At 39.1% G+C, this 26,485-nt stretch overlaps 1 protein-coding gene across 1 annotated transcript; it reads left to right on the top strand.

Moving 5' to 3' along the window:
• The first annotated feature begins 1,282 nt into the window (after positions 1 to 1,282).
• On the top strand, positions 1,283 to 26,234 carry LOC143038705 (uncharacterized). The gene is made up of 7 exons (XM_076208261.1): positions 1,283 to 2,080; positions 3,355 to 3,499; positions 4,080 to 4,225; positions 4,626 to 4,784; positions 22,953 to 23,021; positions 23,917 to 24,009; positions 25,215 to 26,234. Exons 1-7 carry the CDS (start codon positions 1,412 to 1,414, stop codon positions 25,434 to 25,436), a joined length of 1,503 nt encoding a protein of 500 aa, XP_076064376.1. The 5' UTR covers positions 1,283 to 1,411; the 3' UTR covers positions 25,437 to 26,234.
• The last annotated feature ends 251 nt before the right edge of the window (positions 26,235 to 26,485 follow it).

Below are 26,485 nucleotides of genomic sequence, written 5' to 3' on the forward strand. Positions count from 1 at the left end.
AGAGAGAGAGAGAGAGAGAGAGAGAGAGAGAGAGAGAGAGAGAGAGAGAGAGAGAGAGAGAGAGAGAGAGAGAGAGAGAGAGAGAGAGAGAGACCGAATAAGTCAAACAATGAAAATATTATTGAAATAGAATGGTCAATTTCACCAACAATCCATCTCAGCATCGTGATATACACTGTATATTGTATTATGTCTACCACGTAACAGCTTACTTGAGTAACAATACTTAAATACCTGAGGGGCAGACCCCTGGTCTGAATGTAATCTAAATGGACCGGGACCCATTTCCAATGAAGACTTAAGAACATAAAAATGAAGGAGACTGCAAGAGGCCATAAGACCTACACCAGACAGTTCCATGTCCATTACCCCCTGTCATCCCCATCCATAAAATTGTCTAACCGTTTCTTAAAACAACCGATAGTTTCAGCGCTCAATTACTACTACATGGTTACTAAGTTTATTCCATTCGTTGACCACCCTATTAGTAAACCAATTCTTGCCTATTTCCTTCTTAAATCTAAAATTGACTGCAGTTACTTGATAAAAATCCTAGTGTTCGTTTTAACAAAATATGCAAATATCACCTTTGTCATGAAGAAATTCTTCCTTGTGTCCACACGACAGAGAATGGATTTCTTTAACGATTTAATTCAGCTGAGTGGGAGTGGGAGTGGGAGTGAGTGTGGGAGTGGGAGTTAGAAGAGGGAATCACGCATGCGTAGGACTCCTCATCTCTCCCTCACTCCCCTCCTTCCCTCCCTCCATCCTTCCCTAGGGAGGATTTCTCCCCATCAGTCCATCGCTACAAAGCCCAGAGTGAGGTTCATCTTAGAAGAAAAAAAAATCAAATCAATGAACTTCAGATCGATAGCATAAACGACGGCACTAAGTTGAAAGAGACTCACAGTTAGAAAGTCCTCTGGATCTAGACATATTCTAGAAGTTTTGTTTGAATTGTCAGATATATTCCAATTGTTCTTTAGGACGTGGTTGTCATGCTGTGGACCATTCGAATTCGGAGAAGTCTTTCGTTCGAAGTCGTTCTTGATCGATGGATCAAAGGTTCTGCAAACTAGAAATCCTCTGTTTCCCCTCCAGGAGAGTTCTCGTGTTCCTCCTCTCCAGGACACAGTTCCCGAAGAGGGACAGAACCCCCGAGGAGGAGGAGGAGGAGGAGGAGGAAGAACGTAGGATCGTTCCTCGAACGGGCTACTTCGCGTGCATCGCGACTTCGACTACAACAACCCTCATGGTCATGCGGACTTTCAGGAGGGTCTTCCGCGGCCCGAGCCTCGAGAGCCTGGCTGACGCCGGCGAGGAGGACGTGCCCAAGACGAGGAGAGACGCCCCTGGGTTGGCCTGGCACAGGGAGAAGACGCTGAAGACGGCAAGCGTCTCCCACTTGCCCATGTCCTACTTGAACCCCGCCGCCTCCATCGGACACTCCTCCAAACGCTTCCCCTTCGGCTGGGTCCCCAACCAGCTCAAGGCGGACCCTCCGGGGAACATCCTTCACAAGCCACTGACCCCCCTCCGGCTCACCCTCGAACTGTGCGCCATGTTCCCCTTCAAGTACAACCGGCAGAAGGGGGCTTACTACCTGGAGACCTGTAGCATCAAGTTCTTCTATTCCGGGTTCATGGCCCTTTGGCTGACCGTCCTGGCCGTCTGCAACGCCATCGGGATCTTCCGTGTGGCCAACCCTCCCGCCGGCTACGAGAAGTACATCCACACCAACAGAGAGACCCAGCTCCTGGGCGTGGCCATCATCTCCTCCTGCGTCGCCAACGCCTTCGTCGAGATCCTCAACGTCGTCATGGTCAAGGACGGGTTCTTGGAGCTCCTGAACGGCTGGAACCAGATGAGCAAGACCACCGGTCTGAGGACGACCCAGGGCCTCCGGAAGGCGGTGATGGTCTACGTGTCCCTTCTGTGGGCCTTCTCGGGCACCATGTTCATCATGACCCTTCTCGGCAAGCCTGACATCGTCAACGACATCGTCTCCGCTTTCGCGGACGTCTTCCTCCAGGTCAACGAAGTCTGGATGCTTCACCCAGACTCCAACTGGCTGGCCACGGTAATTGCGACCTTGTCACGTGAAGAACAAAGAACACGAGAATAAAGGAGACCGTAAGAGACCATAAGACGTGCACTAGGCAGTTCCATGTCCCTTGCCACCTATCATCCCTATCCATAGAGCTATCTAGTCTTCTCTGGAAACAATCAATAGTTTCAGCACTCACTACATGGTTACTAAGTCTATTCCATTCGTTGACCACCCTATTAGTAAACCAGTTCTTACCTGATACCTCCTCAAACCTAAATTAGTCCAATTCAAACCCATTACCACGAGTCTTTACCTTCATAACGTTCAGTTTTATCGACTAACCTCTCACGAGCGAGTGTGCTGGTGGCGTAATAGGAGGCGTGCTGGTCTCGCGTCATTGCGGATTCGAATCCCGCACACCTCTCCGATTCCCACCAGTGACTGTTTGTACGCTGGTGGCGTCATCGGAAGCGTGCTGGTCTCGCATTTGCATAATTGTGGGTTCGAATCCCGCACTCCTCAGATTCTCACCAGTAACTGTTACGTGTCCAAATAGTTCCCCAAAGCATATAGGGCAAAGGTGACGGCTTCGGCCACAGCAGCTACTCAGCGCCTCCTGGCGTAGCAGGCTCTTCCTCACCTTCTCCAAACGAGCGAAGCGTTGTAGCAGGGAAGGGATCGTCCGCACATAGTGTGTCTCTTAGAGCCGAGGTATTTTTAAACCTTTTCGCCAGCCCTGGCCATCACTTTCTACCATTAGAAAGAAGAATTCCATTAACTTTGTTAATTAGTTACGAAAAATATTGTTAGGTTTTGTAGATAAGTCGATAAGCCAAATACACTTAACTAGAACATCAGGTAAACCTCTTACCTTGTAATGGTAAACAGCATTCGCCAGAGCTGGCGGATGGTTGAAAAATACGGCCATTAAATTAGGGAAGGGGAGTTGACACGATGGTGATAAATAAGCAAACAGACAAACGAACAAACAAACAACCATAAAGGAAAGAGAGGGAGAGAGAGAGAGAGAGAGAGAGAGAGAGAGAGAGAGAGAGAGAGAGAGAGAGAGAGAGAGAGAGAGAGAGAGAGAGAGAGAGAGAGAGAGAGAGAGAGAGAGAGAGAGAGAGACAGACAGACAGTAAGAGATAAGTAGATAGAGATAGAGAGAGAGAGAGAGAGACAGACAGACAGAAAGAGATAAGTAGATAGAGATAGAGAGAGAGAGAGAGAGAGAGAGAGAGAGACTATCCCCACGCCCTTTGTACCTCTATTCTCTCTTTCTCTCTCTCTCTCTCTTCGTGCAGGCTGCTGTACGGGCGTTGGTCTGCGCGATGATCCTGCAGGTGTACATCATGTACAAGGCCACCATGTTCGCCTTCGTCTCGTGCTGCAAGATCATCAGGAACGGACTCCGCGAGTGGCGGCGGCGGCTCCGCTCCGTCCTTAACGGTGAGTGAGTGAGTAAACAAATGGATGAGTAAGGGCGAGAGTGAGTGAATGAGTTATGGACCAAAAGGTCTTCTGTCACCATGCTCTTCCTTTGTAATGAGTGAACGAATAAAAAAATGAATGAATGAGTAAATGAACGAGAGTATGAGTGAATGAATTAATGAACGATTGAATGAGTGAAAGGGTGAATGGATAAACAAATGAATGAGTGAGTGAATGATTGAGAGAGTGAATGAATGAGTACATAAATAAGTGAGTGAATGAAAGGATGAAAAAAGGAATGACTGAGTAAATGAATGAATGAATGGATAAAGAAATGAATGAACGAATGAATGCACAAACGAATGAGTAAATGAATGAGTGAGTAAATGAATGAACGAGTGAGTGAATTATACCTACTTCTTGACTAAAACGCTCAAATAAATAAACAAACGAATAGAATAAACAGATAAATAAATAAACAAATAAAACAAAAATTCCCCATAACCTATTTCTCTCGTCTCTCTTAATATCTCTCTCTCTCTCTTTCTCCCTCCCCCCCTGTGCCCCCTCCCCCTCCCCTATGCCCCCCTTCACCCAGATTTCTGGAAACCGGAACCGGAGGGTGACGTCGACAGTAGCCTCCAGCTGTGCAGTCTGGCGCGTGACCATCACCACCTTGTCATCATGATCAGGAAGGTGGAACTCATATTCTCGCCCTCGCTCCAGTGCTACTACGGATCCACGGTGAGGCGTCCACGTGGTGCGGGTCCCCACTTTCCGTCGCACCAACACATATACATATACATGTAAATATATATGTATATATATACATACATATACATATACACGTACACATACACATATTCATACATATATACATATACATATACTCATACACATACACATATACGCATACACATACACATACACATATACATATACATATACACATACACATACACATACTCATACACATACACATAATCATACACATACACATATACACACACATACACATAATCATACACATACACATACATATACACATACACATACGCATACACGCAATATATACTTTCTCTAGGAAGAAGCCCAATGCAGGACTCGAATTCCCCCATCACTCAGCTGGTCTTCTCCCCGCCAGCTGGTGACGCTGTGCGTGCAGATGTACCTGTTGGCGTACCGGATGGCCCAGGGGGAGGAGTACACCGCTGACGAGGCCATCTGGCACTCAGTCCTCATCCTCCAGACCGTCCTCATGTTCTTCCTCGTCTCGCTCTCCGCCAGCGGCATCCCAGAGGAGGTCAGTCACAACGCAGATCGCGGTACTGATACTACTGTTACTGCTACTACTGTTACTGCTACTACTACTACTGCTGCTGCTGCTTCTACTACTGTTACTGCTACTACTACTACTACTACTACTACTACTACTACTACTACTGTTATTGCTGCAACTGTTGCTACTGCTGCTACTACTACTACTATATCTACTACTACTATATCTACTACTACTACTACTACTACTACTACTACTACTACTACTACCACTACTACTGCCACTGCTGCTACTATTACTACTACTTTTGTTGCTGCTGCTGCTACTACTACTACTACTACTACTAATACTGCTGTTACTACTACTACTACTATTACCACTACTGTTGCTGTTACTACTACTACTATACTACTTCAGCCGCAGTTACTGTTACTATTACTACAACCACTACTACTACTACTACTACTGCTGTTACTACTATTATTGCTACTACTACTACTACTACTACTACTACTGCTACTGCTACTGCCACTGCTACTATTACTGCTGCTGCTACTACTACCACTGCTGTTGCTGCTACTACTACTACCACTACTACACTACTACTACTACTACTACTACTACTACTACCACTACTACTAATGCTACTACTACTACTACTACTTTTTAAGTGACCTCCATCCTTGTGAAACTGTGTGGTAAAAGCAGTCAGGATCTGTCTTCCACAGCTACTAGTACTACGCATTCTTCTTTTTCTTCTTCTTTGCCCCACTTACTGGAAAACCACAACCCCACAGTAGGTGACAACGGTCCGCTGGCCTCCCAGTAGATGTTTCTGGGAAGAAACGTTAGTTTGTTGTTTATGTGTTCGTGCGGGTCTCTTTCGAGGAGGAGGAGGAGGAGGAGGAGGAGGAGGAGAGGGGATCTGTCGCCGGTTCTCAACTCACCTTGATTAGAAAAACACGGGATAAAGAGCTGCAAGAAGTGAAGGGAAATAGTAATAAGTCAATAAATATATAAATAAATGTGTATGTTTAAGACAGATTTAACATTTTTAGAAGCTCTGCCAAGTGATTCGAACCCTGACCTGTGCGTGATTATGCACGCACAGGTCAGGGTTCGAATCCCTTGGCAGAGCTTCTAGATATATAAATAAACGAGGGGAAGGAATAAGGAAATAGTGAACAAACAGATAGAAGGAGGGGAACGTAATAAATGAATAAGTAAATAAACAAATAGATAAATAAATAAATAAATAAATAAATAAATAGATAAATAAATATAAATAAATAAATAAATAAATAAATAAATAAATATGAGTATAGTGGAGGGAAAAGGAAATATTGAAAAATAGACAAATGCGATGGAGGGAGGGAGGGAGGGAGGGAGGGATAAATAGAGAGAAAAAAAATGTGACTGAACGTCTCCTGGTTGAATGTTTACTCCTGGCTCGGAGGTCTGTTGTACACAATGCGGTGCGCACCGCCAACGGCCCTTTGGTGTTTACAAAGGGCGATGGTGCGCAGTTACCTTGCCAGAGGGACAATGGAGCGCAGAAAACAAGAATAGAAATAAAACGAATCAAAAATCAAATTAAGTAAAAAAATAATAAATAAATAAACAAACAAAAAATGAAATAAAATAACGTAACAATTAATGGTAATAAAATGAATCAAAGTAAGACCACATTAAGTAATTTATTTTAAATATAATAGGATAATGTAGACAATAAGGAAAAATAAAACGGATCAATTACGGGGGTGGGGTGTGAGGTTGTATACTTCCTAGCTGTCTAAGTCTTAAATTTCCTAGAGACCTAGATGATGCAATGATATATTATCGAACCATGACCTTCTCCCCATTACTCCAATATATTGCCAAGTCGACATCACAAATAAATCACTGACTGATTTAAATCTAGATCAATGAAGAAATAGATCATCAAACACGACAAATAGATAAATACAATGAGTGAGTACATGTGATTAATAAATACGATATAGTAAATGTATAGATGTATAAGATAAATCAATACAATAGATAGATATGTGTGATAAAGAAATTAAACGAATAAACATATACAAGAAATGTCTATAAATAACAAATAAACGTGTGTATATATATATATATATATATATATATATATATATATATATGTATATATATTAAATGAATACATACATAATATACAAATAGAATAAAATTAATCTATAATTCGTCGTGACGTCAGTACAACGGCAAAAGTGGTCGATAGAAGGCTATTTGGGCCATGGAGAACACGGAGGCTTGTTCCACCGCGTTCGAATTGAGTCAAGGTCAAGTACAAGGTCAAGGTCACATGGACTGGAAGGCGTCCGAGAGACCTTGTCTGTTACATGGAAAATACGACAGACACAATGTCACTCGTTGTCATAGGCGAGAGGTCTTGTAGCATCGTTTATAGACATACAAACATTACTTGAAAATGTCTGAATAAACGAAAGCGTTCGGATCGCAGTGTCTTATATATATGTGTATATATATACGTATATATATGTATATATATGTATATATATACATATATGTATATATATATAAATATATATGTAGTTGAAGATGGAGATTCTCTACTTCCTGGTCGATTTCACAATAATTCAGAATAAACGACACAAAACGAAGGTAAAAGAAAATAACAGAGTATTGGGAAACGTTTGATATTTTCAAGAGACACGTTTGAAGTGTTGTGAGACGTATGCATATGTCAATAACCCAAGTGATGGATGGTCCGGCTGGAAAAGGAGGAGGCCTAAGGACCTCATCGCGACATTATTGGAACCAAACATGTATAGGATTTATTGTCCTGGTGCAGACGACATACGACGCAACGATAGATAATACGTCTTCTGGTGAGCTTAATTAGTTACAATAATAAATCGTTGTTGTTTTATTGAAGAGAAGTACGACTTATCCTTTGAAGTAAACCCGGGACGATTCGAATTAGTTCTGGCTTCGAACGCGTTTCATTCAATCGAACATGTTTTTCTTGATGTGAAGTGCCCCTTGAGTGGGAAGGATGGATGGGACACATGTCACAGCTAGGTATGATAATTGGAGAGGAAGAGACAGTACCCCACGAGCGTTGCTTCTTTTCCTTTATACTAAAATAATGTAAATATCACTAGGTCAATACTGGGACGGGCAGCTGACGGTCTTGCCGAGAAAGAAAGCGACATGACGTCACGGGTCGTACGATAAACTCTGTTTCTCTACCTTGCTTATCGACTCGAAATACCACGTCCATTTGTCGACTTTTCGTTTTTTTTTTCTCTCTCAAGAAAATAAATTCATAAATCTTTGATACCATGAAAGAAGCGGTTTTGTTTGTTGAATATTAGACAACGTTTCTGGTATGCGTGATTTTCAATACTTCGATTTTTTTTTAATATTTCAGGGTCTTACGATTTTCCAAAAAGAGAACAAAAAAATCTGTAAACAGAAAAGAAAAACGACTTGAAAGTGATTCTGCCATCGTTTGGCCGCTCAAAGACTAACAAACATTTGGTCTTCTGGTATTCTTCCACAGGCCAGAGGCTGCTGGTGACTCCGCCTACTCCTTCCCTCCACCCACTCGTGCATGCATGCATGCTTGTCTGCCTCTGTGTATGTTTCAAATCCAAAGACCGTTGGACCAGAGAAATGTGCGTCAATTAATTAATGATTAACATATTTAACATAATTTGTTATTGTATTTCATATCATCATTACCATACACAGTATTAGTAAACTCCCAGTATTGCATAGACCTTCTCGTACGTTCTATTTGTATTATTATGTAATCAGTGGATATTTTTATATTCGGGTTGCAGAAAGTAATTGCTCTATAAAACTAAATAGATTTCCACTCATGATATGACAAGAGACATTGTATTATTTTTCTAAATCTAAATATCTGTAATGTTTATTGAAATTCCCGGCGGCCATATTTCTTTGCGTTCGAGTAAGGAATGATAGATCTCTGTGGCAGAGCATTTCGCGCGTTGCTCTTTATGCCCCGTGATTACAACGTACATTCACGACTGCGGGTGCTTAAAGCAAAATAGTTACTATTTCGCGACTGGCAATTTCAAACATGTTGTTCAATTGTAACATACGCTCCCTTTCAAAATGGAATATCGTCATAAACATTCACACAGATCAATTCAAAATAAAAATCCTGTAATTTCTTTCCTTTTATGGTCAAAAGACAGGTGCTTATTCTCCAATCGTTGATATCTCAAGTACTTATTTTTACAATGATACTTAAAAGGGTTTCTGGCTTAATCGCCACTTATTTGTAAATTATTTCATTTTAGGCAGCAACAGCGTTTCAAGCAACGATTTTTGCAATACTCTACAGTGACCATGTAGTAACGAAACATTAGTAATGAAACTCCAACGGATTTTGGCGTTTACCTCACCACCCTTCCACTCATTCTGTCTTACGTTCTTTAATTTACAGATTACAAACTGGTGTAGGAGCAAGACAATTGGCAAAAACAAATGCATGTTAGGTTAGATAAGGTTAGATGAGATAGGGTTTAGTTAAGTTAGGATAGGTTGTGTTAGGTAGGTTAGGTTAAGTTAGATTACCATATTGAAATATTTTTCTTATCCAAGCCACCTTATAAAGCGTTAACAAAGCATATGTGATCTTTACTGCATTGTGTTCAGTGCATAATCTTGTATTGAATTAAAATCAAGTGCCTGATCTATAATTGAAAACAACTGAAGTTCTTGTTCTTAAATGGAATGCACTTAAGTCCTTCGTTAAAGAATATTAACAGTCTGTTTCATAATGGTATGCATTAGTGGTACTTTTCATATAGGAAACACATCTTTATTGCGCAATTCTTAATCTGAATGTTAAAAAAGTGCTTAGCCTGCAGTATGGAAATCGATATTTCTCTATTTACTTGAATAAACCCAACCGAACGATCGATCCACCTTCGCACTTTACATAAGAACAAAACTGCACAACAATTAAATCGCTTGATTACTTCCGTGGACCCATTCACGAGGCAGAAAATTAATTCACAAGGTATATATATCCAAACAGTGAACGCTTCGCTTCCCCATTCAGCTTTCGCTCACACGACGCGGGAAGACAATAACGTCGACATGACGTCAGTCATCTAACGTCTTCCCCATTTCCTTCCACGAAGGAACTTTTAAAAAAACAAATCATTAACGAGTTATGCTCTGAATGGTGCATGGGGGAGGGGGTTGTTAGTGAACAGATATTGGCTGGGGCTTAGGGAACCGTAAGCACTAAGAAGATTATATCGGCCTTCATGTTTGAAGTATAAAAATATCGTCTTAATAACATCTTTATTGCGCAATTCTTAATCTGAATGTTAAAAAAGTGCTTAGCTTGCAGTATGGAAATCGATGTTTCTCTATTTACTTGTATAAACCCAACCGAACGATCGATCCACCTTCCCACTTTACATAAGAACAAAACTGCACAACAATTAAATCGCTTGATTACTTCCGTGGACCCATTCACGAGGCAGAAAATTAATTCACAAGGTATATATATCCAAACAGTGAACGCTTCGCTTCCCCATTCAGCTTTCGCTCACACGACGCGGGAAGACAATAACGTCGACATGACGTCAGTCATCTAACGTCTTCCCCATTTCCTTCCACGAAGGAACTTTTAAAAACACAAATCATTAACGACTTATGCTCTGAATGGTGCATGGGGGGAGGGGGTTGTTAGTGAACAGATATTGGCTGGGGCTTAGGGAACCGTAAGCACTAAGAAGATTATATCGGCCTTCATGTTATGTATAAAAATATCGTCTATAACATGGTAACATTATTGGGAATATTTTTATTACTCTTTGTACTTATATTTCGATGATTCCAGGACAATTTCCTTCTTTTCATTTTAAGCTAAGGTAACGACCTAAATCTTTCATTATTAACGAGGGTGTAAAAAGAAAAAAGCAAACAAACAAATATAAAAATAATGGGGCCGGTCGAGTCCATATTCCATCCATCATTATTCTCATTCATTCTCTATGTAAGCTGTATCGGTCACAATTATGGTCAACAATCGCATTATATTCAGCTTTCTAATCTTACTATAATATATTGCTAATAAATATTAAATTTGTATTACCATAACATTGCCTGGTAATACAATAATTCACAGCGTGAATTCGGTATAAGCATGTAGCTCAAATAAACCTCATAGAAACCCCACGAGACATTACGCGTTTTTTTTAGTCTGCATGGCATGACTCATTTGCTGTGGGTGAATGACAACAAAAGTTACAGAGTTCATCGTTGGCATTTCTGGTTTTTAACTGGTGATGTTTCACCTTATCAGTGTGACATATGACATGATGACAGAGCTCACGTAGGCGCCTCACTACTCCATTATTAGTGGGAGGAAAATGGGAAAATGGCGCGAAATTACTAACCAGGGGCCGTATACACAAAACTTGTTAGCACTAACAAATAGATGTTAAGGGTAACAAATTCCTGTTAAGGCTAACATTTAGCTGTTAAGCACTAACAGTGGATACAGAAAACTTGTTAGGGTCTTAAAAGTACTGTTAAGATAAAAGTGCTGAGGAGGACTATTAAGCTCTTAACAAGTTCCTGTTAGTAGAGAAGATGGCGGAGCAACAACAACTAAAAAGATGACTGCGAGTTTATCGACAGCGACGGGACATATTTAACGAGTACAATGACGACGAACTCATCAAACGCTTCAGAATGAACCGTGCTGGTATAATAAAAATGGCTGATTTAGTGAGGGACAAACTTCAATCCCGAACAGAACGGAATCGACCACTGAGTCCTGAGACGAAGGTGGCAATTACCCTATGATATTTAGCCACAGGTAAAATGCAGCAGTGACGAATTTGGGACCTCGCAAGCATGAATCAGCCGTGTCATTACTCAAACAATTGATGCACTATCAGAACCAGATATTGTTACTCAGTTTGTAAAATTCCTATTGACTCGCCAAGAAGTGCAAGTAAAACAAGCGGAGTTCATGGAAGACTGTAGGTTTCCCGGTGTTGTGGGTACCATAGATGGCACAAACATTAGAATTGGGGGCTCCAAGTGTCGATGAACATTTATATGTAAACAGAAAACAATACCATAGCATGCTTTGTCATGCCTCCCTCTTATCCTTGTGGTTTAAACTTGGCTTGAATCGCCCATTTATAATTATTTTTTCTCCATAATCACATTGATCAAGAGGAGTGTTTCCTCTTGTGACCAATTTGGCTTCCTTTTCCTTTTCTGTGTTTCTTCTGCCATGTCTATGTCCTCTGAAATAATTGTTGAGTCTTCTGTCGGAAGATTTGTCTGTGGCACGGCCGCCTGTACAATACGCCTTCGTCCAAAAATATCTGTCGTTGGTTAATAAGTACTTCTAAAAACCCATACATACGATATCCATGTGCTATCATGATACTAAATTCCGAACAACTGCATTAATAACACTGTTTTATGTGTGCAATTTTTGATAATACGTCCATAAGCTGCTAACTTCAGCGCTGTTTAGCGGTACTTGACAAACAACTGTTTGCTAGCTAACAGTTGTTAGTTAAGCATTGGTGTATAACTTTTAGTGTTTTCTGTTAGCTAGCAGAGATTGTTAAGGCTAACAAAAAAGTTTTGTGTATACGGCCCCAGAGCACTTCAATTGTGTTGCGGGGACCGCTGGGGTCACTTAGCCCACTATTTGACACGTACTGTGAAAAGGGGGCTTAAAACACGAAAACGCATGCAAATGTATGGAAAACAAACAATTGCTTACGAAGGTTAGAATTTATTCAGGAAATAATATACAGTCAAGCAAATAAAGAAAACGAAAGCAAATGACAACAGTGCATTATCCCCGTCTTCATTGGTCACGGTAATTTTGGGTTTGGTTAAATACGTATCGTCGAATCCTCTATACTCTTCCGGGAAAAGATGGCGCTTGACCCGGTATTTCCTCGACTTCCTTGCTTGGAGGACACGTTTCTCAACACTCATAACTCTAGCTACAATGGTCTCACTTAGATCAAAATGTCTTCCCAATTCCTCGTGCGTAATATTGGAATTCAACTTTGCGTGGCGGATGATGTCGATGCAACTGACGTTGTCAACTGGCGACTCCATTGTCATGAGCGGTTGAAGAGGGAATAGTGTCTTGTCGACATCGCGCCGACTTTAAATACAACCTTGGGTGTCCTCTCCTAAGTGTTATATATCTCTCTCTAAAAAAAAAAAATAATAATAATAATAAATACTATCTTCAGGAACGGCTTACCTAGATTCCTTAGTTCAGTATACTTAAATTTATGTCGAATATATAAAGGGCAATTTTATTTATTTTGATTTGGATCAAACGTGAATATATTTCCATTTGATGACAGACTAAACGTGCCAACACGCATGTGGGTCCTCCAAAAGGTTTTTGAAAATGTAGGTACATTACCACCTGTTCTTTTACATTTTAATTTCACAAATTATATGTTATGGATAAACTATAAGACATGTTTACAAATCTGTCACAATATAAAGCGTTGAATTGCACAACCAGTTGCTTGAACAGCCGTTGTCAATATTCAAAAGAACGACAAAGTATGAACAAAATACATTTGGATTTCCTGAAATTTATTCTTAATACTGCGAGCATTGAAATGCATTATTTATAAGACAATCATAAGGTCAGTTCACCAATCTAGTAAAAATGACTGGAAAGAATGAATTTCACGGGCTTGCGCTTAAACACAAGACGATTTGTCACAGGACATTGGCCAAAAGATACTTATTGTTAGGACATTTTTGTCATAAGGCATTCAATTGCATGATATTTGGTCATAGAGATAATCAGACGTTGCAAAAACTGGCAACTCCATGTAAACAGCAGCAACTCGAGAAATAAGACTCAACAGTGACGATCAGTTAATCAAGGTTAGGTTAAGCCTGCTAATGTCACCTACCTCGGATATTAGTTTGTAAAAATAAATACCCCTTATGTTCTGGGTCCCAGGTATTCGATCATAGGACATTTGACCACAAAATACTCTGCCAGGGGGCATTAGATCCGAAAACATGTGGTTAACACTTAACAGACATTCCCCCACAGGTCATTTGACCACCAGACATTCTGTCACAGAATATTTGGTCATACGACATTCGATTGTAGGACATTTAGCCATAATTTGAATTATCCATAATTAACATAATTTTTCATCAATTGACATTTAGTCAGAACGAATCAGTTAATTCCCTTCTAATGAACTTATATTTCATCTATCTACAGAATAATGTTTATTTTATTTATATTAATATAGTTTTTATTTTTATTTATAATTATATTTTTTCGCATCCGACGTAGTTATGAACCAAAAGGTCTCCTGTCGGAATGCTCCACCTTTGTCATGAAGATAATTGTATATCATTTACAAATGCCAAGTGCAAACCTACTAATAATAAAAAATAAAACCATTTCAAAGGTGACACATTTTAAAAATGTTACATGTAAGTCCTCCGAGGCAGTAAGCCTTTTCCAGGCTGTAAGTTCTCCGAGGGTGCAAGAAGAAAAGGTAAAAGGTGCAGATGGAGAGATTATAATGGAAGAGAAGTCAGTGAGAGGAAGGTGGGCAGAGTATTTTAGGGAGTTTGTAAATGTGAAGGAGGATAGGGAGGGAAAGGTAGTTGCAGTGGGAAGCGCTAAGAAAATGAGTGAGGAGTGAGGAAAATGGAGGAGAAATAGGGAAGGATGAAGTGAAAGCAGCTATTAAGATGATGAGAGCAGCTAAGGCGCCTGGGTTGGATGGATGCCATGCAGAATGTCTGAAGAAAGGAGGTACAGTTATGGTGGACTGGCTGGTGAGGTTATTTAATGTTTGATTAAGAGAGGGTAGAGTACCAGAAGACTGGAGGAGTACCCGTATAGTTCCGCTTTACAAGGGAAAAGGGAACAAGTGTGAGTGTAGTAGTTTCAGAGGGATCAGCTTGTTGAGTGTAGTTGGGAAGGCTTATGGGAGGATCTTGATTGAGAGGATTAGGAGAGGAACAGAGGGAGTAATTGGTGAGAAACAGTGTGGTTTTAGGACAGGTAGGGGATATGTAGATCAGATTTTTGTGGTAAGACAGATATGTGAGAAAGCTATAGGAAAAGGTAAGGATGTTTTTTTGGGCTTTTATGGATCTGGAAAAGGCTTACGACAGGGTAGACAGGAAGGCACTGTGGGAGTTACTGCAGATATATGAGGAAAGCTGTTAAGGGCTACTCTCTCCCACTCCTCTCTCAACTTTTTCTTATACTCATTCTCCTTCTTTTTTTCTTCATTTAAGCAGTTCACTCTAAGCACCTCCCTATCTTCTGCCGTTTTCCTCTTTCTCCACTCAATTTACCTTCCACTAGGAAATGATCTGATATTCCCCCACTCTCTCCCCTTAGAACATGTACATCCTTAACTCTTCCTACCATACTCCTAGTCACCACTATATAGTCCATTAACGCTCTATCTGCCACCATTCCATCCACCACCCTCTCCCATGTGTATTTATGTTTGACTTTCTTCTTAAACACTGTATTTGCTATCATCAAGACACATCTCCATCATCAACTCACCACTAGGATTTTTGCCTCGAACTCCATACTTTCCAATCACTCGGTCAATTGGTTCAAAGGATTACAAAGGCGGAGCATGCCGACAGGAGACCTTTTGGTCCATATCTAGGTCGGATGCGAAAAAAATCTTAACAAAATAATAAGTAAAAACTATAATAATGTAAATAATAAATAAAATACATAAATAAAAGCAGCACATCCATCTTTCTTCTCACAAACATACTGCCTCTCTTCCCTTAAGGTACTGGTTGGAAAGCTCCCAGACCCACTTATGCCTTTTCTTTCTTTTTTAGGAATGTTCCCTTTTGGGGGTACAGGTAGTAGGACTCCTAATCCCATCCCCCGTATGTATGAGGAATTTATTACGCAGCCCGAAGGGATATCTCCACATCTTCTCCTTTTCTGCATGAGGGGACGGAGAGGGGGGGGTGCCGAATTTATGAAGCGGCATTGCTGTAGATGTGCTGTGTCTCGCAACACTGGTCCTGACCCAGGGCATTGGACAGGATGCAGGGGTGCCCAGTCATCCAGGAGGTCCTAAGAAAGGAGTGGAACCTATGCCTTCCCTTCGTGTAAGGGTGTAAAAGACTCTGTGGTGTATGTATCTAACTGGCGATATTTCACCTTATCAGTGTGACATATGACACGATGACTGAGGTTCATCATTCGTGCCTCACTACTCCAGCAATAGGGGAGGAAAGTGGCGCGAAATTGCTAACCAGAGCAATTCAATTTCTTAATGTGTTGCGGGCACCGCTGGGGTCACTTTGTCCACTATTTGACACGTAGTGTGAAAGGGGCATAAAACACGCAAATGTATGGAAAACAAACAATTGCTTACGAAGGTTAGTATTTATTTAGGATATAATATATAGTCAAGCAAATAAAGAAAACGAAAGCAAATGACAACAGTGCAATAGCCCCGTCTTCATTGGGAATGATAATTTTGCGTTTTGTTAAATACGCATCGTCGAATCCTCTATACTCTTCCGGGAAAAGATGGCGCTTGACTCGGTATTTCCTCGACTTCCTTGCTTGGAGGACACGTTTCTCAACACTCATAACTCTGGCTACAATGGTCTCACTTAGACCAAAATGCTTTGCCAATTCCTCGTGCGTAATATTGGAATTCAACTTTGCGTGGCGGATGATGTCGATGCAACTGACGTTGTCAACTGGCGACTCCATTGTCATGAGCGGTTGAAGAGAGAATAGTGTCTTGTCGACATCGCGCCGACTTTAAATACAGCATTCGGTGTCCTCTCCTAAGTGTTATATATCTCTCTCTCTCTCTAAAAAAAAAAAAAGTAATACTATCTTCAGGAACTGCTTGCCTAGATTCAATATTCTTAAATTTATGTCGAAAAGATAAAAGGGAATTCTATTTGGAACAAACGTGAATATATTTCCATTTGATGATAGATTGAACGTGCCAATACGCATGTGGATCCTCCAAAAAGGTTTTTGAAAATGTAGGTATATTACCATGTTTCTTTTACATTTTAATTTCACAAATTATATGTTATTGTCAAAATACTGGACATGTTTACAGATCTGTCACAATATAAAGCGTTGAATTGCACAACCAGTTGTTTGAACAGCCGTTGTCAATAATCAAAAGAAGGACAAAGTATGAGCAAAATACATTTGGATTTCCTGAAATTTATTCTTAATACTGCGAGCATTGAAATACATTATTCATAAAACAATCATAAGGTCAGTTCACCAATCTAGCAAAATAACTGGGAAGAATGAATTTCACAAGACGATTTGTCACAGGACATTTGGCCAAAAGATACTTATTGTTAGGACATTTTTGACATAAGGCATTCAATTGTATGATATTTGGTCATAAAGACAACCAGACGTTGCAAAAACTGGCAACTCCATGTAAAGATAACTTGTAAACAGCAGCAACTCGAGAAATAAGACTCGACAGGTTAAACCTGCTAATATCACCCACCTCAGATATTAGCTTGTAAAAATAAATACCCCTTATGTTCTGGGTCCCAGGTATTCGATCATAGGACATTTGACCACAAAATACTCTGCCAGGGGGCATTAGATCCGAAAAACATGTGGTTGATAGACATTCCCCCACAGGCCATTTGACCACCAGACATTCTGTCACAGGATATTTGGTCACACGACATTCGATTGTAGGACATTTAGCCACAATTTGAGTTATGCATAATTAACATAATTTTTCAATTGACATTTAGTCACCCACACTGCTACATCGTTTCATAATGAAAATCAGAACGAAACAGTTAATCGTGTTCCAATGAATTTGTATTTCATTTATCTACACAATAATGATTATATTGACAGTTTTTTATCTTTATTTATAATTATATTTTTCGCACCCGACCTAGTTATGGACCAAAAGGTCTCCTGTCGGCATGTTCCACCTTTATCATGAAGATAACTATATCATTTACAAATGGCAATTGCAAATCTTCATAAAGTAAAATTGATTAGCATTCTGACGACTGTTATTTCGCAATAGAAATAAAAGCGTATGAATTATATAAATTTTAATGCATTTTTTCGAGTATGAAAGTGTCAGAATATGACCAAATTAATGCAATGCATCCCCGTGAAATATTTGGCAGCCGAGAAATTGATCCTGGTACTGATTTACCGCTCACAGAAAAAAGTAGATAAAAAATAAACGAAAGAATTAATTCATATATAAAAAATAAACAACACAACTGTTAAGAACCAGTTATGACCTTTTTACCCAGAAAAAATCTAGGGCGGGAAGCCGTAGAAATAAAGAAATAAAATAGATTAATAATTAAACGGGTAGTGAACGCGTAAATAAGTTAATTCACAGACAACACTCCACCTGGCGTGGGTGTCAACTCCAGAAAATACCGAATCACCAAACTTCAAGTTTCACTCTCTGTGTAGGGCGTTTCATATACATCTGTCAACATTATTCATACCCACTTTTGAGGACATTTTTTTATATGTGATTTATATATAGGTTAGAAATAATCTCAGCTTCGATGGTATCAATTTATTTGATATAATGCATGCCTGTATCGAGTACACCCCTGGATTTCTCGATCTGTCATAGAAAATGGGTTCAAATGTCAATTGAGTTTTATTTAAACTTGAATTATAGTAAGATACAAACTAGAAAATCACCATATTTATTTAAATTGTTGGTTTGTAATATAAAGAATATGTCACCAGGCTCTGCTCTGTCTTGCAGAGCTTTTTTGAGCCACATTTGGAAACTATGATATTCTTTTCACGTTTGATTGAGGGCACATTGATGGTGGGTCAGAAGTTACATATGACTAAATCATCGATTGTCCTAAACGTGGTGGAGGTATGGCTGCCCTCCATCTTGCGTGTCGCTTATGTTAGCAAAAGTTGCACAGCGAAGCCTGTGCACCGCAGACATTTTTATAAGAAAAAATGAAAAGGAGACGGAAGAGCCTTGCTCGTGTATTAAAAATATTCAGTGAGGGCTTTTGAGAGTAAGCTGGTCATCGAAAAAAGATAATTCATTATAGAATTAGAATATTTATTACAGAACCACTTAATGTTAGTCTATTTTATTTTTGATTTGGGAATAAGATCAGTCATTATAAATTTTACAATATTTACCAAATAGAAATAATTCTAACAGAGCATTAGGTTTCATTGCTAGGACGGTAACGAATAGAAGAGCAGAGGTATAATCATTAAATTGTATCTAGCTATAGCCAGACCCATCCTTGACTATGCGGTGCAGTTTTGGTCTCCGTCCCACGGAATGGACATAAAAAATTCACTGGAAACAGTACAGAAATTTGCCTTACGGAGAAATGTGGATCAAAGGTTATAACAAGGGCGATGCAAACAATATCATAATAAAACAACAGGGCAGGACTCGCAGTAATGGGTATAAACTGGACAAATTTAGATTTAAGGAGGAAATCTACGAGAATTGGTTAACTAATAGGGTGGTCGATGAAATTAACAAACTTAGTAACCATGTAGTAAGCGGTGTAACTGTCAGTTGTTTTGAAAAACGATTAGGCAACATTATGGATGGAAATGACGGGTGGTGATGGATACGGAGCTGCCTAGTGGAGGCCCTATGGTCTCTTGCAGTCTTTTACTGGGATTTTGTCTAGGCGACCTTCACTAAGAATGTGACAAAATGGAACTTCGTTGTGGCATCTTACTTTCTTGTGGAAAGTAGATAATCGGCATCATCTAAAAGATGCAGGACACCTCGCCATGGCATCCTCACTTCTTCCTCCACCCAAACCTTTTTTTAAAGGGAAGAGAAGAGTCCGGAGACAGATTCTTTGGAATCTTGGTCGTTGTGGCAATGCCCAACATCACGGGCTCTTGCGGATACCTCTCAGAAGAATTTGTATATCCCTGTCGTAGACCAGTGTCCACCTTAACGCCACCCCCAAAGAGCTCAAGTTTCAAGATCTCTGAGGTATGACGGATATTTCTGGAATTCCTGAAAGACGCAATGATATGATCTTCAGCGTCCAAAATCTTCGCGACGACCTCCTCTGAGAAACAGAATCGTTTAGCCAAGTCTGCATGGGTCAGCTCACTATTTGACTTGGCGACGTGAATGAGTTCGAGGAGGTTCGAACAGATGAAAATATCCCGGGAGGTCGTGGAGTGGAGGCAGGATTCGTTATGTTCCATCCGTGAGTATGGATACATCACCCGGGATGGACGACCCGATGCAGAACGAGTCGGGTAATCACGTCTGCCCGCGACATCCTTTTCCAGGGACTTTAGTGAATTAGTCATAATGCATATGGTTACCTCTGAAGCTGTGGAGAGTGTGTGGTCCGACATTACACAGACGCTTGAGTTTATAGCGCCGAAGGCTCAGACCTCTCCCAAGGGAACTCCCACCAGAGATGATTGTGATGATCAGTAAAAGTTATAATAAATTATATGTACATGTATAGTAAACAGGTAAAGTTTATTCCATTCATTAACTACACGGTTGGCAAAGTCGTTTTTACCCACATCCAAATTAAATCTATTCACTGACTATGAAGTTTTATATTCGGAACCAGTCTTGGGGCTCGTCGTTGTACTCTTGTCAAAATTCAAATCGAATTGTGATAAATGCTGCATATACAAGGAAAATCAGATAAATAGGAGAAGCCAACAGTACTTCGTGACACCGAAGTAGTTAAAGGTACAACTATGAAGGCTCTTTGGGGTGGGTGAATGTGCCCGATAACCATGACCATGTCCCCACACAGGCAATCGTAACAGTGGTTTAAGAAATTTTGATTCACCTGTACGATTAGAAAATTCATTTGCAAGAAGGAATAATCGTAAAGACTTTCCTTGTAGGAAGAGCTGACTGAACTGTGCTCACAAACCACCTTTATGTGAGGCCAGATGTAAAACAATAATCTAAAAATAGCAGAGACCGGCGCCTGGGTCAATAATGAGGAACAGGATAGCGTAGTTCTAAGCTGCACAAAAATCCTGTAATGGGAACTGGATAGTGTAAACATGGCATAAAAATGTACAGCACTAATGATGTTCAGGAGTCCTCGCGAACTCTCCGAACTGAGTATTATGGTGGTCGATGTTTCTTCTCCCTCAAATTATCAGCATGACCTCCAGTTCTGAGGTCATCCATAAATAGGGTCTGGATGGGAAAATCTTTCTTGCCATTTTGGAACAGATCACATGTATTTCTAGACATAAGTATACAGGTTCTTCCAAAGGAAATAGTAAGAAACAATATATTATTGTCATATATTATTGTTATATATTATTGTCATATACAAATTACATTCATAAAAGAAACTCATGGAGTACACAATGATATATCATATTACAATATAGACTACCCAACCCCTCCTTTCCTCGTTATCCCAAGTTATTTTCAGGTGAGCATTGGCCAAAGCCAATGGTCATATCCAGTTTATTGATCTTTCTACATAGGGATGGAGAACTTCTTGCGCAGGATCTCTGAAGTAGCTCTGATGTTAATAGACTTCCTAAAGGAGGCACTGTTGTGTTCGTAGACACTCAAGATCCTGACGATATCCTCCTCGGAGAAGCTGAAGCGTCTGGCCAAGTCAGTGTAGGTGTGGGAGGGGTTAGACTTCGAAAAGTGGATAATCTCGAGAATGTGGACGAAGGGGCAAGAGGTGTCTTCCATTTCGGCGGAAGCAACGCTCAAACGTTCCCGGTTCCTCATAGTGCAATCCGTGGTATCAGTCCTTGAAGACTGTCCTCCAGTCTGTACGCTGGCTTGGTCAATCTTCTGTGGCACAAATAGTCCAGTCGATTAGTTTTGCTAAATTGGGTAACCCTCTTAACAAAGTACGATCACTATAGCTTTGCTGTTGTTTTCAGAAGTACTGGAACACTGCTCGAACCTTTCTCCCTGAATGAGGATTTAAAGCGTTAATCTCTCCCAGTGTGCTGTCAACGAGTGAGAGGAAAAAAAAAAGTAATAGAATATGCATTACTATAACGTCACTTACTTATCTCTAAAACATTATTGATTATCGTCAAAGTAGGCAAAATAACGAATATCTCTTTTTTTTTAAAGAGCGTACTTTATTTTCAAAAATAATTTATTAATGTCAAAGTAAGGAAAAAAACGAATGTATTAAAAATTCTGAAAAGTAGGTCAATTGCTCTCTATTTTCCTTGTATTCTTATCAATGAAGTTATCAGTCCTTCATCAATTAACTTGTTCTTGTACATCATGTTGGTAATGAACGTTTGTAATTACAACGTTCTTTTGTTTTTTGGCAGATTGTCATACGACACTCATGTAAGGTAAAACGACATTCTCTTGTTTTGAACCGAGTGTTTATCTTTACTGGCGTTTTATGACAGTACATTTGATTGCGTTGAATTTTTAATCGATTGTCACACGAAATTCCGTTCCTTATTTATTTTCGTTTTTTATGGTATTATTGTCGTCTTTGACATCAGAAAATATGATCACTATGTCTTCCTCAGCATGTTTTTCTCACGCGGGATGATTGTTATTTTATATTCTGTTTTGTGACATCAAAGGTTTATTGATGTATTTTCTTCTCCAGCATGTCTTCTCAAGTGGTATTATTCTCTGTCAAAGGATCCAGTTTTGTATTTAATTTCCACGATAAAAGTGCCTTCTATAAAGCTTATTAGCATTTTTATAATTACTTTCACTTGATATTTTATGAACATTCTCTCCATCTGGTACTGTATACCCTTGCTTCTATTCGAATGTCATACTCCCTTTTAAAATCTGTATTTTAGGTTAAAAAAAAAATCCAATCCTAAACAAATACCATAAACTACTTGGGCTTTGATTGAAAAATAATGGATAATGTTTAAAAAAAAAAAATAAGTTGAACAAATGTGTAGGGCTTTGTACGCGTGTTGACATCGATGCTCTTTTGTTTACATTTTTCTCGTGATATTAGAAGTTTATCTTAGTTTTTTCATCCTGTACATATATTTACATGTTTATTCTATCTATTTATTTTGATACTTATTCTTTGTCGTATGGCATTCGTTTAGTCCAATATGGAAAGGTTGATTTAATGTTTTTATTTTGACAACAGATTGACGCAAGCGCAGATGTTTTGAGGAGAGGCCTGCCATATGACGCCCCAGACAGGGCAAAGTACCATGTAAGTATAAGTGAGGTTTTGTCCGGGTATGTCATGTTCCATGTGGGGATTTGTCCGTATACAGGAAATACCCAATGTCTCTTTCCGTTAAGAAAAGAAAAAAAAATCCAATGAGGATATGGTTGGTCTTCCAAATATCTTGACTCTCCAATATGTCATTTTTATTTTAATCAAGCAAGCTGAAGTCTATTTGTAAAACCTACCTATATATTTAATAGTGACAGTAACAAATTAATGCAATGTGTTTTAGTATTTGTTGGTTGAAGTATTAATTTCGTTTAGAATGTTTTATAAATGGAGTTTCTGTAGAACTCATTTTACCAAGCATTACAAAGGCGGAGCATGCTGACAGCAGACATTTTGGTCCATATCTAGGTCGGATGCGGAAAAGAATCATAATAATAATAATAAATGAAAAAATAAAAACTATACTAATGTAAATAACAAATAAAATACATGAATAAATGCATAGGTATAGAATGTACAGGTAAATAGTAAATAATAATAAATTGACATAACTGATAATAAATTAGAATCAAACAGACAAATGATAACAAATAATATAAAATAAATTATAATCATTACAGCATCTTCCTTAGGTGTTTATCTGAATGTTTCTAAAGCTTCGAACTGTACTACATTGCACTGCCTCTGCAAGAAGTTTATTCCATTCATTAACTACACGGTTGGCGAAGTTGTTTCTACCCCCTTCCAAATTGAATCTATTTCCGGACAGTTTGAGACCATTTTCTCAACTTAGAAATTTAGAAATGTGGGAACACGCCAGTATTATTCTAAATGTATTCAGTATGTTATTATAATACTCTCTTTAAATTTGAATGTACCTTTAGTGTCAGTAATTTGACATGATCTTGTATAAATTTAAATTTCGTAGTTCAGTGAACTCATGTCGGCTGTAACTGCGGGACCTCCAGTCGCCATCTCGGGTGGCAAGTTTTTCATCATTTCCAGGCCATTTATCATAACGGTAAGTCATAAGCTCTTTCTCTGTCTTCATGAGTATACACGTTACAAGGGTAATAATGCCTCAATCCTTCTTGTCTCATTAAAGTAACTTAGTTATTATTTTGGTCAGACATTTCAATCTGGTAAGATTTTTGACGCGCAATTAGCTCACACTATCGCCATAGAACGGCCTACAGTGAATCCATGACATAATACCTCCAGCCAAAATTCCACACTCAAAATACCTCCACCCATAATACCTCCATGCAAATTGTAAGTGTTACGATATGGACATTTGGGAATGATATTGTAAACAAAATGTAGAGTATAGAATCCTATGGATAGTATCATTTTGAAAGTAATTCCAATTACTGAAATTCTAGAATTGATAGAATATTAGATTCTGGAATACGATTTATACTGTTAAACTTTATCTATAGAATATATAAAATCATACAATGTTAAGTAATGAATATGTATTCATTTGAAGTGCATTATTTGTGTAATAAATGAAAATTGGCATATTGTAAATACTTTTCATATGAAATATCTTGTACATGTATTTGTATTGTATTATTCCAATAAATGCTTTAATCTGCTTCAATGTTTTCTGGTGGTTTTTGTTCACTTGACGATTTAAAATGATAACCTTAGTTTAAAAAATGATAATTATTACAATAAATTTGACAATATAAGATTATAACCTTCTAAGCATTAGAAGCAGCACAATATTGTATCATACATGTACATATTATATCCTATTATATTCATGCTTATCCCTGTGACATGGAAGGTATATTATGTATGGAGGTATTTTGGCCATTTTTGGAATTATTTTGGGTGTGGGATTTTGGTCGAAGGTATGTCTATCATTCGTAACAAAGGTAATTATGCTCAAATTCTTCTTGTCACATGAAAGTGACTTAATTATCATTTTGGTCAGACATTTCAATCTGGAAAGATTTTTGGTGCATAATTAGCTCACAGTATCGCACATAGAACAGCTCATACTCGAATCCTACAGGTAAAATCTGGCGATCACAAGCCCAGCACTCTAACGCTATGTTCAGTAAAAATGCCTTCACCTAAAATATTTGTCAAAATAGCTTAATGAACCGCGAGATATTACGCTCGGTTTTTGATTGTGCTCCACTACTAAATAAATACATAGAAACACTAATTGCACACATCCCTAATATGCTCCTTACTTATCTTCTACTCCTACAGGTTGTGGGTGCCGTTGTGTCCTACTTTGTCATAATTCTCCAACTGAACCTCCCGTCGGCCAGCCGTGGGGGTGGAGCGCCTGCCTCCTCGCCGTGCACCCCCGACGCGACAAGCATGCAAAGCTTCAACGGTTCTGGCGTCCTTAACGGCACAGACGAATCTTCAAATGCTACCATCGACGAAGACTTGACGTTTACAGAAACCCAAACGTTGCTTGTTTGAATGCAAATGTCTATGAGGACACAATAAATAAATAGATAAAGAAAGATAACTTATTCTTCGTTAAATTAAATGTGTATTATATGGTGAACGAAAAATAAATAAATAAATAAACAATGAAAACTGTCATACAGGGACAAATCCCGTGGCAATCTGCCGGTGGAGTTAGGTTACGTTGTCCTACCCCCCCCCCCCCCATTTTAATATTGGGGTTTTGTTTGTTGTGCTTTTGTCATGTGTACGTATTATGTGTATACCAAATGCTTCTCCTTCGTAAGAAATTTAGACAGCCAAGCAATGCACCCATCCCAGCCCCATCCATCACCCATTCACCCTCGTGGGTGAAGATCATCCCTATCACGTGACCACTGGCTGGATCAGAAGCAATGCAGCGGTGGTGGATCAAAAATAAAACAAATGAAAATCAGAACCTCAACTTCCCTTAAATGTATATGTAATAGATTGCCATGCCATTTCATGTTATGTGTGTGTGCATTAGACATTGAAATATAATTGATTCCGCTGTGTTTCTGTCAAGTACTCGTCCAGGATATTGACAAATGTTCCCGTGAACAATCTCCATGACGTTTTCAGCACAAATAGTTTAGGCCATTTACGAGGTATAGACACGACACTATTAGATACTAGTAATGATACACATCTCAATTACTGTTATCAGTGATACAAAGATGTGTGATACAAGAAAACAAAGTTCTATATTTGCAGACGAAATCAGGCTTAGTTGAGGTACTATCCATTAATTTGAAGAGAAGATAGATACATTCATGTTTCATTTGTCATACATAACACGTATATTACTATGTAAAATGCATTATAGTGTAAATTATACATGGCATGTTTTCATAGTGCACACAACATAAACAAGTCCTATGAATGTGAATAAGAACAAAGGAAACATGATCAATAAAGAGTAAATGTAATGGACTGACTATATATTTTCCAGGTTTGAATTTATTATAGTTACAAACAATTGAGTTGGAGGAAGTCATAAAGAGTTCACAAATTATATATTTTTTTATTTGAAGTTCAGC

This window comes from Oratosquilla oratoria, chromosome 24 (assembly GCF_046742065.1).
Source record: "Oratosquilla oratoria isolate Oo_2021 chromosome 24, ASM4674206v1, whole genome shotgun sequence".
NCBI lineage: Eukaryota > Metazoa > Arthropoda > Malacostraca > Stomatopoda > Squillidae > Oratosquilla > Oratosquilla oratoria.

What these genes read in the sequence shown, in the direction of transcription:
- LOC143038705 (XM_076208261.1), top strand. Translation starts at nt 1,412, where the DNA reads ATGTCCTACTTGAACCCCGCCGCCTCCATCGGACACTCCTCCAAACGC. An exon ending in ACTCCAACTGGCTGGCCACG is followed by an intron (nt 2,081 to 3,354) that starts GTAATTGCGACC and finishes CTCTTCGTGCAG; the next exon opens with GCTGCTGTACGGGCGTTGGT. An exon ending in AGTGCTACTACGGATCCACG is followed by an intron (nt 4,226 to 4,625) that starts GTGAGGCGTCCA and finishes TCTCCCCGCCAG; the next exon opens with CTGGTGACGCTGTGCGTGCA.